The sequence below is a fragment of the Bos indicus x Bos taurus genome, chromosome 9 (genome assembly GCF_003369695.1).
Source record: "Bos indicus x Bos taurus breed Angus x Brahman F1 hybrid chromosome 9, Bos_hybrid_MaternalHap_v2.0, whole genome shotgun sequence".
In the NCBI taxonomy this organism is placed as follows: Eukaryota; Metazoa; Chordata; class Mammalia; order Artiodactyla; family Bovidae; genus Bos; species Bos indicus x Bos taurus.
This window is the reverse complement of record NC_040084.1, coordinates 40,928,542-40,941,375: the sequence shown is the minus strand read 5'-3', so window position 1 is coordinate 40,941,375 and position 12,834 is coordinate 40,928,542. Positions and strand designations below refer to the sequence as shown.

Sequence of the window (12,834 nt, the reverse complement as noted above, 5' to 3'; positions counted from 1 at the left end):
ATTTTAAAATGGTCAAAGGACCTGAATAGACATTTTTCCAAAGGAGACATACCAATGACTAACACATAAATGAAAAGGTGTTCAACATCACTAACCATCTGCTGCTGCTGCTGCTAAGTCGCATCAGTCATGTCCGACTCTGCGACCCCATAGACGGCAGCCCACCAGGCTCCCCCGTCCCTGGGATTCTCCAGGCAAGAACAATGGAGTGGGTTGCCATTTCCTTCTCCAACGCATGAAAGTGAAAAGTGAAAGTTAAGTCGCTCAGTCGTGTCCGACTCTTCGTGACCCCATGGACTGCAGCCTACCAGGCTCCTCCGTCCATGGGATTTTCCAGGCAAGAGTACTGGAGTGGGGCGCCATTGCCTTCTCCGACAGGGAAATGCAAATCAAAACTGATGAGATATCACCTCACACCTGTTAGGATGGCTGTTATTAAAAAAGACAAGAGAACAACTGTTGGTGAGGTTGCGGAGAAAAGGAAACATTTGCACAGTTGTTGCGGAGAAAAGGAAACATTTGCACAGTTAGTAGGAATGATGATTGGTGCAGCCATAATGGAAAACAGTGTGGAGATTCCTCAAGAAATTAGAAATAGAACTACCCTTTACTTCATTTATTCACCATGAGCATTTTTTTAGGGCTTTTAAAAAATACAAAACTGCTACGTTCTGCAGTTAAGTCATAATTTTTCTCTTTTCCTTTGCTGAATGTTGATATTTAAGATCCATTGTTTGTTTTTTAGTCTTGTGTTTAAACTATATTGTTAAGTAGTTACGTTTTCCTTACAGGTAGGAAGAAATAACAGCCCTTAGGGCAGTGTTGTCTGAATATGAGTCCCGGCTAGGAATTTATTTGTGAACTTTGTAATTTGTTGATCATTGGTAATACAATCATATTTTGATGTGGTTTTGGCCACCAATGGCTTTAAAGAAAGAGAAACACGTTGTTTTAATTCCCCAGAAGGAGTTACCTTGTCAAAAGACATATATAACCTGTTATAACATATATAAAAGCTTGTTGTTCATTTTTTCAGTTACTATCTTGTAGATATTATTATGTATTATTCTGTGAAAATGTTTATTTAAAAATTCTTAAATATATTGTCCCTAATCAATGCTCATATATTTTTGTGTTCCCTTAGAAATTTCTTGAAAATTATTTCTTTGTATTGATTTTACTCACAGGTAGCTTTTAGAGCCTTAAAGCTAACTCTGCAGCTGATAGCCCCTCTTCATGACATTGTGGCCTACCTTTTCAGTTTTGCTAAACTTGGAAATTGTCCAGCATGTTTTGAATTTCCTCTGAGTCCTAACCCTCTGAGAGGTGACTGGGGAGGAACTGAGGGTATTGGTAAGTGATTAAAGGTGATTAAAATTGCCTTCAATATTCAGTTGAAATTCCATGACATGCTTTTTTTTTTTTTAAGCTTTATTGAGGCATAGTTGAATAAAATTTGAGAGAACAATATAATATTTGATATACATATACAGTATACACTGTGGAAGGATTTCCCCCATCTAATTAATTACTGTGAAGCCCTTAATGCTCAGAAAGAGAGAGAGAAGTCGCTCCGTCGCATCCGACTCTTTGAGATCCCATGGACTATAGCCTACCAGGCTCCTCCATCCATGGGATTTTCCAGGCAAGAGTACTGGAGTAGGTTGCCATTTCCTTCTCCAGGGGATCTTCCTGACCCAGGGATCAAACCCAGATCTCCCCCATTGCAGGCAGACACATTACCGTCTGAGCTACCAAGAATGCTCAGAAAGACAGGACTAAAATATTTCCTCATAAATGACAAAATGGCAAAGGGAAAGTCCCATCATATACTGTCTCCAAACTGATTGATTCCACATTTGTTGGCTAAACCACAAAGTATGCCAAGTCAGAATTGGGCCTGGGGTTTTGCCCTGCCTTTGTCACTTGGATTACTGGAAGCTGGGCTCTTTACTCTCTGGGTCTCTGTTGTCATCTGTAGAATAAGGGTGATGATAACTGTCTTAGAAGGTTGTTCTGTGGATTCAGTTCAGTTCAGTCACTCAGTCATGTCCAACTCTTGGCGACCCCATGAATCGCAGCACACCAGGCCTCCCTGTCCATCACCAACTCCCGGAGTTCACTCAGACTCACGTCCATCGAGTCAGTGATGCCATCCAGCCATCTCATCCTCTGTCGTTCCCTTCTCCTCCCACCCCCAATCCCTCCCAGCATCAGAGTCTTTTCCAATAAGTCAACTCTTCGCATAAGGTGGCCAAGTTTCAGCCACCTCATGCAAAGGTGAGGTGTTTACTGGAGTTTCAGCTTTAGCGTCATTCCTTCCAAAGAAATCCCAGGGCTGATCTCCTTCAGAATGGACTGGTTGGATCTCCTTGCAGTCCAAGGGACTCTCAAGAGTCTTCTCCAACACCACAGTTCAAAAGCATCAATTCTTCGGCACTCAGCTTTCTGTGGATTCAAATCTGTAAAAAGTTTAGAAGGATGTACAAGTACCCTTTAAATACTAGTTTACTTTCATTCCCTTTCCCCTCCTGGCCTTCCTGAAAGGTCAGAGCCTTGCAGACAGCCCTTAGGTAGCTAACAAGACCCAGTTGGTAGTCCTGTAGTAAGAATAGTTGAGGCTTTAGTTTTATCTGCCCATTGCTAATCCAGGAACTCCAACTCAGCACGATTTCTCAGATAAACACATGAGATGAAGACACTGAGATGCTTAGTAAACTGGGTTTATCAAAAGCAGTGAAACTAATCTTAGTATTTTAATAATTTGACTCCCATCCAAATTATGTCATTAGTCATGTAAATATTAATTAATTGATAGCAATATATTATAACATAGTAGCCAAGGATTTTAAAGTGTGAGAAGAACCAAAACAATGAGGTAACATGCCTATTTAAACCTAAGTGATCTTAAAACAAATGTGATATAATTTGAATCTATTCCTCTCTGGCCAGTGCATCAAGGAAGTGTTTGTGGGAGATTCTGACTTGTTCCAGGAAGAAGATTGATGCCTATATCTGAGGAGAGGAGCATGAAGGACTGGGGTTGGTGCTGCCCCAGCAGAGAAAGCTCAGAATTACTGTAGGCCTACTAGCAATTCTTCAATAAGCATCAAGAAATTACAGAAGTTGCAAAGCACTCTTAGGTCCTTTCCTTTTGCTAATCTGGGGACTGTTGTAAAAGGGGTTTACTCAGAAAATAAACTAAAATGCTCTCAGTAGAGCTGGATGTTAGTTGAGGAAAGGAAGAAAGGAAAATAGGCCAGGAAAAATGCCACCCCCCACCTCGAGAAGGGGAGACAGGTATTATATGGAGATGAGGAAGAGCCAGAGCTGTGTTTCCAGGAGAAGTCCCTGCATAGGAAGTTCTATAGCAGCTGGGAGGGGAGAAGCCCACAGGGAAGATGATCTGGGGGGACCTACCCCCACTTGAATCAATGGAGAAAAATAGGAGGGCTTGTCCTGGAGGAGGACAAACAGAGGATGCTGGCAAAGGAAACAGGCAGGGCTACATGTGGCCAGTCCAGAAGGATGACCCCACCAGTGTGACACTGAGGGATAGTAGGAAATAAGGCCCAGTTGTTGAGGACCTAGAACTGAGGAGGAAGGCAATTGGTTTCTTACTATTTATATGCTTATGAACTGGAAACCATTGAAATATCTGGGGGTCCAGGCTTTCCGAGGTGTGCAATTAGAGACCTACATGTTGTCATGTTGCCAGTAAAAATATTTGTGCTCCAGGGAGAATGTACAAAGTTTTACATACTTTGCTTTGCTGAAAATAGATAAAGAGCAAACTGAACTAAAAAAAATTCCACTGTAAGATAATCATCTTTTTTAAAGGCTAGGCTGCTTAGTTCCTGGCCTGCTTCCCAGAGGAGGCAAGGAGAACTAAGGTGAAAAGATGAGATGGATCTGTTCATATACCCACCCAACTCCCTTTAGCTGTTTCAGAATTATTTGGAGTTAGATAAAAGGACGTAGGTAGACTTATGTACTTAAAAAAAATTTTTTTAAAGAAACACTTCAAATTTCCGCTGTGGTCCTCCCACTTGACAGAGGAAGCAGCTCTTAGACACTGTGGACTAGTTCCTTGGACCCTGCAAAATTCTCTCCTTCCCTGAAGGCCAGCAACTCCCTTTGGAGTCAGTATGAAGCAGAGGATGTAATCAGAATGTGGGAGTTTACATTGTGATTTCCTTGTAAAGGATTAGGAGACCAAAGAAACCCAGACACTACACACTGAACTTAAGGTTTCAGGAACAAAAGGTACTGGCTTTGAGTATTCCCATGGAGGCTGGGCCACTGTGATTTTTCTCTTTCTGATTTCCCACACAGAACCCTCCTGTGGAAAGGCACAAGAAAAGGCTCATTTGTTTCCTAGTGGAGAGTCTCCTCCTTCCCCCACCACTGTCCTCCTCCATGACCGCATGTAACCACCTGCCCCATCCTCACAGACAGGCTTTCTTCCCTGCCCGTGCCCACTATCCCTGCTCCCCCTGAGCACATGGCAACCGTCTACCCCATCCTCACAGACAGGCTGCCTTCCCTGCCCTTGCCCACCATCCCTGCTCCCTCTGAGCAGTGCAACCCCACAGAAAAAGGCCCAAATGAGGAGTATTATCAGTGTGTTAACTAAGAGAAGGTAGGCCTTCCTCCGTACCTGTATTTTAATGATAATGCCACCTGCCAGCACATAACAGTTTTGCTGGGAAGTGACCGTGTAAAAGTGCACACACAGAATTTTATAAACAATAATGGAAATAATGAGAAAAACCACGCATAATCCAACTATTCTAACAAGTGAAATAATTTTACTTTACTTCCTTCTAACCCTTGCTCAAATACATTTTACAGAGCTTTAATCACAGGGTATGTGCAACTTTATATTCTTTTTTAATTGTCATTACAGGGGATTATAAACTTTTTCTCCTGGTTACTGCATAGCCTGACAGAGTGTATTGCTTGTAGACCAAGCACACTAGACCTTGAACAAATAAGGCTCACCAACTATCCCTCCTCCCATCCACCACAAAATTCTTTGAGTTCTTGTACAATTTGCTGTGACTCCTCTTCTGGTGGAAGTTTCTTTTCAGCCCATATGACCATCAGATTTATAAAGGATTCATAAAAAGTCTAATGATTGACCCCAGTTCTTTTGTGGTTGGAAAAATACCCCCAAAACATTCTTCTGTTATGTGTAAAATGTCAAATGGGTATGAAATCTGGACTATGAGCTTCCCTGGTGGCTCAGAGGTTAAAGCGTCTGCCTGCAATGTGGGAGACCCGGGTTCGATCCCTGGGTCAGGAAGATCCCCTGGAGAAGGAAATGGCAACCCACTCCAGTATTCTTGCCTGGAGAATCCCATGGAGGGAGGAGCCTGGTAGGCTACAGTCCATGGGGTTGCAAAGAGTCAGACACGACTGAGCTACTTCACATCCTTTTCTAAAACCAAGAGCCCATATTGCAAGTACATGTTGGCTACCATTCTCAGACCTGGTTCTGCCCTCATCAGGCTCTCGTGGACAGCCTCCCTGTTCTCAGTCCCCTGCCTTCCATGCCAGAAACATAGAAAGAGTTCCAGTACCAGGCCAGTTAGGGTACAAGGCTGCTCAAGTCTGGGTGAGTTGTTTATACAGTGTAACTTTGGAAATGCTTCATAGGTCTCCCATCTCACTTCTGCCTTGGGCTACAATCAGGGATGATGATCAATTTCCACATTGCTTCTCTTTGCATAGCAGGGATGTCCTCTCAAGTAGAAAGCTATTACTCTCTCCACAGGGAGCTGATGAGCATTTCACATCAGCCAGCATTCTGTAGACCTGGAAATAGGGCCCACCCACCCACCCCACCAGTGCTCCCTAAGGACCATGATTTTTTTTTTCTGTGCTTTCCCATTCTGAGTGGCTCATTTCCTGAGCCAATAATAGAGTTGCTAGTACAGCCATCTAGACCCAGGCCAGGTTCCTCAAACCAGTATTGAGTACCGTAAAAGGCCACTAGCTTAAATTTCCATCCAAAACACATATAAATCCTTTAGGATAAGGGTCCAAGAAATAAGCCTATTTAGGATCTCTCACATCTACTCCTGAAATGATGTGAATCTCCTAGAAGGATGTATGTTTCTGTATACATATATGTATACATATTTTTGCCTCCTTGGATGGTCTTGAGTCTTCATTAATCCATGAGCCATTGACAGGATGAGTCTATGCCAGTGTTGATTTGAATGGTACGGCTGTAAGAAATGGCCGCTGGTTTATAATAATTTCAAGCCCCTAATAGATTTACTGAGACCCATATCTTTCCCATTCCTTGTAATTTCTCTTTTTCAATCTATTTAGAGTCTATAGCCTTGTATACTTTGAAACTTACTTTTAGCAGTATGTTCTTATTCTGCTGAAAAGCAATACAAGTTACTATATTCCTGAGGGAGGGAAGAAGGAAGGAAGGAAGGAAGGAAGAAAAGATAAATCAGGCCTTGGGTTCTGAAACATAAGGCTTTGCTGATCTTGCAAAATATTTAATTAGTATACTCACACAACAAACAAACAGAATTCAATTTAGTTAAAAAGTTAGCTTTGGAGGTGAAATGATGGTTCACAGGGTAGCTGGGGTAGCCTGTATTTCAATCTGTTTGACTTAAAATGTCATCTGTCTTCTAGGATCTGAACTTCAAGAGCTGCAGAAAATGATTGACAGCCTCCAGAGCCCCCAAGACCCCACTCTGGTGTCCCAGGTCCTTCTCCTCCAAAGGGAGGTTATGTTTCTGCAGTTTGACGCTGCAGTGAGGTACCTCATCCGGTAAGGGCTGGAGGGCTATTCCTGTCTAGTAAATTCTGTGGGGCAGGTGTTTCTGAGTGCTCATGGAGGGAGGCCACTCTTGGCATGAGTAGATAATGAGCTTAAAATAGTCAAGGGCACAACCTGATCCAGATCACTGCGGCTACCAAATGTGTTCTGCTGCAAAGGCTGTCCAGGTGGACTGTGTTCTTGTTAGATAATAATATTCTTGATTTTGTTAAATGTGATTCCAATGTAGTTAGTTTGCATAACAGACTGCTTTATGGGGAATCATATTTTTTATACTGCTGAAGATTATTCTTCCTACCAAGTTTTATTTTTTTCAGCCCTTAATTACCTTGCAGAAGAACAGAATTTTCACTGCACGTCTGAAACCAACAAAATTGACTACCTGAGTTAAATTTATAAATAACTTAATTTACCTCTAGCCTTGTAGGTATTATACTCTGCATCAAAAAGAATGTTTGTTTGGTTAAAGAGTCATGATTGATGAAAAAACTAGTTTGAATTAAGAATCACAATGTTTCCTGTATAAATAATAAGTTGTATATGGGAAGGGAAGAGGTACTCTTATCTGTGGATTATAATCATTTCCAACCGTTTGGCATGAGTGTCCACAGAGAATAGAAATGTGGAGTTTATACTTAACCTACTGTTCTCTCTTTCTACTCTGCTTTTTCTTTACTCTGAGCATCAGAGGACTCTGGATTTAGAATGCAAATTCAGCAGGACAAAAAAATCAGGCTATTTGTTTTTTTGTTTGTTTGGGTTTTTTATTGACAGGTTGCTTTGGGAGCTATAGCTTTGTCAAGCAGGTAGGATATAAGGGATCTGACTAATTGTCAGGATGGCCATTCATTAGCCCTGCTGCTGCTGCTGCTGCTAAGTCACTTCAGTCGTGTCCGACTCTGTGCGACCCCATAGACGGCAGCCCACCAGGCTCCCCCGTCCCTGGGATTCTCCAGGCAAGAACACTGGAGTGGGTTGCCATTTCCTTCTCCAATGCATGAAAGTGAAAAGTGAAAGTTAAGTCGCTCAGTCGTGTCCGACTCTTATCGACCCCATGGACTGCAGCCCACCAGGCTCCTCCGTCCATGGGATTTTCCAGGCAAGAGTACTGGAGTGGGGTGCCATTGCCTGAAATCTCAAGTCAGAATTTGCAAGGAATTTACATAGACTGAAGAAATAGGACTATACCTCAGAAATTCTTTTGGAATTCCAGCTCCATGGAGTTCATCTTGCTCCTGTTCTCCCAGGGAAACCACTCTGCTTCCCCTAGGAATTGCTTTTTGGGGCTTTCTCCGCCCTGGCATACTCGGTCTGCAGGAATGGAGGGTCATGCGTCCTATGTCTGGTTTCAGTATTGTACAGTCAGTATGTTTTTCAGAGGACCTCAGAAGGAACCAGGAGTCCTTCATTTACAGCATTTCCTCCAGCCCTTTTTTTCTTCAGAGCCCTTTACGTTATGTGTGTGTTTGGAGTCACACAGCTAGTAAGCAGCAGACCAGGATTAGATCCTAGGTGCATTTGACCCCAAAGCCTGAGAACTAGGATGGATGCCAGACAGCAGCAGGATGGATGGAAAAGGAAACTGAAGAGACGACAGGAGGCAGGAGAAAAAGAGAAGTAAAAGATCAATGTCATTCTACTTGAGGATTTTATTAATACTTTGTGCTGAACCTGCTAGCAATAAGTCCTTAGATAACCAAAAGAGACAGAAAGCTTGGGGAAGTTCCCTTGCCCTTCCCAGAGCTCGCCAACTTTGGGTAAATACGACTTTTATTCCAGGAAACTTTTTTCTTATGTAAACTGAAGCCTTCTCCAGAGTTTAAAAAGAAGGAACTCTCACCTGAAATGAAAGCAGCATACTTCCATAGACCAGGGGAGAAGAGGCAGGATATAGCTCAGGACAGTGGCCCCATGAAGTCCTCCTTACCTGGCACCTGCTTCACTGTGGCACAGACCAGCTTATGTTGCCAGAAGGATACATGTTTCTAAGCACAAAAGTTTTTCTCTGCCTCTGTTGCCAAACTCAGGCAAGAACCTGATGCAAATTGGTGTGTCCTCTAATGGTGTCAGAATCACATTGCCTAAGGCCTGCCATTCACCTCTGGGCATGTCCACCACCTGTAAGAGTTATTTATTAGCCAATGCAAGAAATGCCTGAGAATTGAGTTTATGTTTAATTTCAGGTGAATTAATCATTTGTGCCAAAGATAAATGCTTGTGTGGTACAGTGATTTTAATCAATATCATCTGTTTAAGTTAGGAATCATAGGCCCCTGCTTGATTTTGTAAAGCCTGTGGGCTAAGGCTGGTGTTCAAGTGGTTGAGGTGGGGGGAATTCAAGAGTAGTAGTTTGTGACACAAGAAAATTCTGAGGAATTCAAGTTTCAGTGTCCAGAAATGGAGGGTTTTTTGGGAACACAGACCTGCCTATTCATTTATGGATAACCTCTGGCTGCTCTCACATTACAACCACAGAGTTGAATAGTTGCAGTGGAGATCATATGCTTCATGAAGCTGAAAATATTTACTATCCAACCCTTTAAGAAAGAGTTTGCCACTCCCTGATTTAAAAGATTGAATTCCTTTGAAATTCAAGAATGGAAAGAAGAAAAAAAAGAAAGTTCCTCAGAGGAACTCTATAGGAATAAAACATATGCCTTGAAAAATGCCACTAATCTGAATGTGATATTGATGTTCAGAGTGATTACTGTAAAAAGGAGGAGTTTGAGGAAATAAATCAAAGGTGCCTTAACTTCCTGCCATAAGCCTTATTTAGAAATGAGTACATCAAGGGATCTCTGAAGAAGCAACACCAATTCTTTTAATCCTTGAATCTATGATGGTTTTCTCTTCATTTTTCAATTTATTTTTATGCTCATCTAGTTTAAGTGTCTCTGAACACATAGATATTAAAGTGTATTTCAGAGTTATCTGGGGATTTCTGGGAGATACACAGAAGCCCTCATGTTGTCCTGGTCTCCAGCGTCTGAGAAGTGAAGAGCCACAACTTTTTCCTGGCCTCCTCAGGGCTACTTTGCAGCTGTTTTTTGGGTTTTGTTTTCTTTTATATATCCTTGCATCCAGGAAAAAATGTAGCACGCGCTCCATGAATTCCCTGCTCCCTGTGGCTAGAGCCAGTTTACCTGGGATCACACTATGGGTAACTCACACACAAGATGACTGGCATTCTAGGAAGCCCTTGACTGCTTGTTGACAGTAAGGCAACTGGAGTGTGGCAGAACTGTTCGGAGAATGTGAGGCGTCTATATTTGTATTTTAGTGGGCTTCTGGGAAGATCTGACTTTATTAGGAGCTGGCAGTTGGCAGGTGTGCCACTGGCACAAGCAACAAATTGACCTTTCATTCCTATGGGCTTCCCTCTATCTTGAGTGCTGCTGGCAAGCTGCACTGATTAGAGCTACCCCAGCAGAAGGTGCAGGCCAGGGTTTACCAACTGAGGGTCTGAGTGAGCTATCACAATAAGCTGTTTTTGGTATTTCTAAAGGCATGAAGAAAAAGACATATTTGTCCAAAAGTTTTACAGTAAAGAAAATGTCACATTTCTTTCTTTTTTAAACTGGAATCATAAGAATGAGTAAGATAAGGAGGAGACAAAATGTGCTTTGGTTGAACTCTTACCTTGTGTCAACTCTGCGAGACAGCAGTTACATTACCGTCTTTACAGATGAGGGGATAGAGAGAAGTTGCATGACTGCCCCAGGGTCACATGCTTGTTGTAGCAGACCTTACATTAACACAGTTTGTCAGACTCCAAAACCCTGTTCTTTCCTTTATATCATATTTCTTTATCTCTTCCTGCAGCTCAGAGCTTAGGCTAGGTGCTTATGTGGCTTTGAGTTAAAAACAGGAGAATGCTTAATTTGGTTTAAAAAAAAAAAAAAAACTTTCAAAATATGGGGTCCATGGAGAGGAAGGAAATAAAAGAGGATATAGTGCTAAAATTGTTAGGTATCATCTTGAAACTCCTTTATTTAGGTGGCATGATTTTGTTCAGCTTCCTAATAAACAGTTCTATTAAGGGGAGGTGGGAACCTACCAAGGACAGTGATCTTGACTGAAGAATTAAGAAAGTGGGAATAGGATAACCAATGATTTGATCAGTGGTGACGCCTAGAATCTGACTGACTCTGGTCTCTCCAGACAGAGTATCATATGCTATGATTCTGTCACTTAGAGTAGCAGTCATATTTACATCTGAACTGTGTGATTTTTTAATAGCCTCCAAGTATGTATAAATTAATAGACCTAGTATGTGTTTGGGACTCTAAAACTCTCCCAAGAATTGTGCTTGTTTGTGGCCCTTAGTTTAAAACTCTGCACACACTTAGCAAGATAAAAGAACAAGTCATTGTTCTGTGTTCTTTTATGTGATAATCAATCTAGTGCAATCACAGGAGGAGATACAGGAGAGACTCAGGGAAATAAAATTATATTCGGTTCCTAGACACATACATCATGCCACGTCGTACAGGGCCATGGGTCAGGAGCAAAGAGAGTGTTTAGGCCATGGCCTGGAAAGGCAAGGCAGAACAGGGGAACATTTTAAGATCTGCTGGTTGGCATAATTCCAGCAGGCTTTGGGCTGTAGGGTTGGTCTCTGTTCTATTCTTAATAGCTCAGTCTTGTCCAACTCTTTGCAACCCCATGGACTGTAGCCTGCCAGGCTCCTCTGTCCTTGGAATTCTCCAGGCAAGAATACTGGAGTGGGTTGCCATGCCCTCCTCCAGGGGAATCTCCCTAACCCAGGGATCAAACCCAGGTCTCCCACATTGTGTCAGTTTCTTTACTGTCTGAGCCACCAGGGAAGCCCATGTCGGTCTCTGCTGCTGCTAAGTCACTTCAGTCGTGTCCGACTCTGTGTGACCCCATAGATGTCAGCCCACCAGGCTCCCCCGTCCCTGGGATTCTCCAGGCAAGAACACTGGAGTGGGTTGCCATTTCCTTCTCCAATGCATGAAAGTGAAAAAGTGAAAGTGAAGTCGCTCAGTCGTGTCCGACTCTTAGTGACCCCATGGACTGCAGCCCACCAGGCTCCTCTGTCCATGGGACTTTCCAGGCAAGAGTACTGGAGTGGGGTGCCATTGCCTTCTCCCATGTTGGTCTCTAGTTGCCTGTTAATTAGCCCTAGGATGATTAAATGAGAGGAATATTGCCTCCTGGGTTGCAGGGATCAGAGGAGGTGTGGCTCAGACTGGTTTGTTTGGGTATCAAAAGCATGCTAGGCCTTCAGTTGTCTTTAAGAATTAGCTACAGAGGAAGGAACAGTCTCTCCCCAGCCAGCAGGGTTTTTTTTGTTGTTGTTTTTTAAAGATGTTAAAACATCATAATAAACAAAAAAAGAATTTTAAAATATGAGCAATACAGTCAAGGTTTAAACAATAAGATGTGAACAAAGCTGGGCCCAGAGGCTGAGAGAGAGAGATAATTGTGTAGATTGGTAGAAGAGAAGCACAGGAGTGACACTGAAGGAGTCAACCAGGGAGAGGTTTATTGGTATATTGAGCTTCTGTGCTCTGATTTTGGACCGAAAAGAAATGTTTCCATTAGAATATTCTGCTTTTTAGCGCCACTGACTAAAGAAAAAGGCACAGCTTAGAAGTTGTAAATATTTTATTCTGGAACCTTACTGAAGACTATAGCCTGGGAGACAATGTGTCAGATAGCTAAGTATCTAATCTGAAGAAGTAAGGGAGGAGCTAGGATATAGAGGAGTTTGGGCCAAACAACAGCAATAACAAAAACTCATGTGATCAAACATCAAAGAATTACTGCTAATCACAAAAGACAGACATCACAAGTTAATGATTTTAGTGCTTTTCTATGTGTGGGAAGATGTAAGAATCTGACTCATTAAAATTATTTCTTAGCTATGCATCTTATCTAGACCCAGTATCCTGTTTCTTTTTTATCCTGAATTCCCCTCAGAGTGCACCCCTGGAAGGCAGCTGCATTTGCTGATGGCTTGGTGGCAGGCAGCATTCTTTGTTAACTGGTATGGCAGG

General features: G+C 42.4%; 1 protein-coding gene across 1 annotated transcript in view; it reads left to right on the top strand.

Moving 5' to 3' along the window:
* LOC113898267 overlaps nt 1-12,834 on the top strand; it is a 175,953-nt gene that overhangs the window by 108,632 nt on the left and 54,487 nt on the right. The window contains exons 28-29 of the mRNA XM_027551255.1: nt 1,188-1,353; nt 6,664-6,802. Of these exons, the coding sequence (XP_027407056.1) occupies nt 1,188-1,353; nt 6,664-6,802 (305 nt within the window). The remainder of the gene's footprint in view (nt 1-1,187; nt 1,354-6,663; nt 6,803-12,834) is intronic.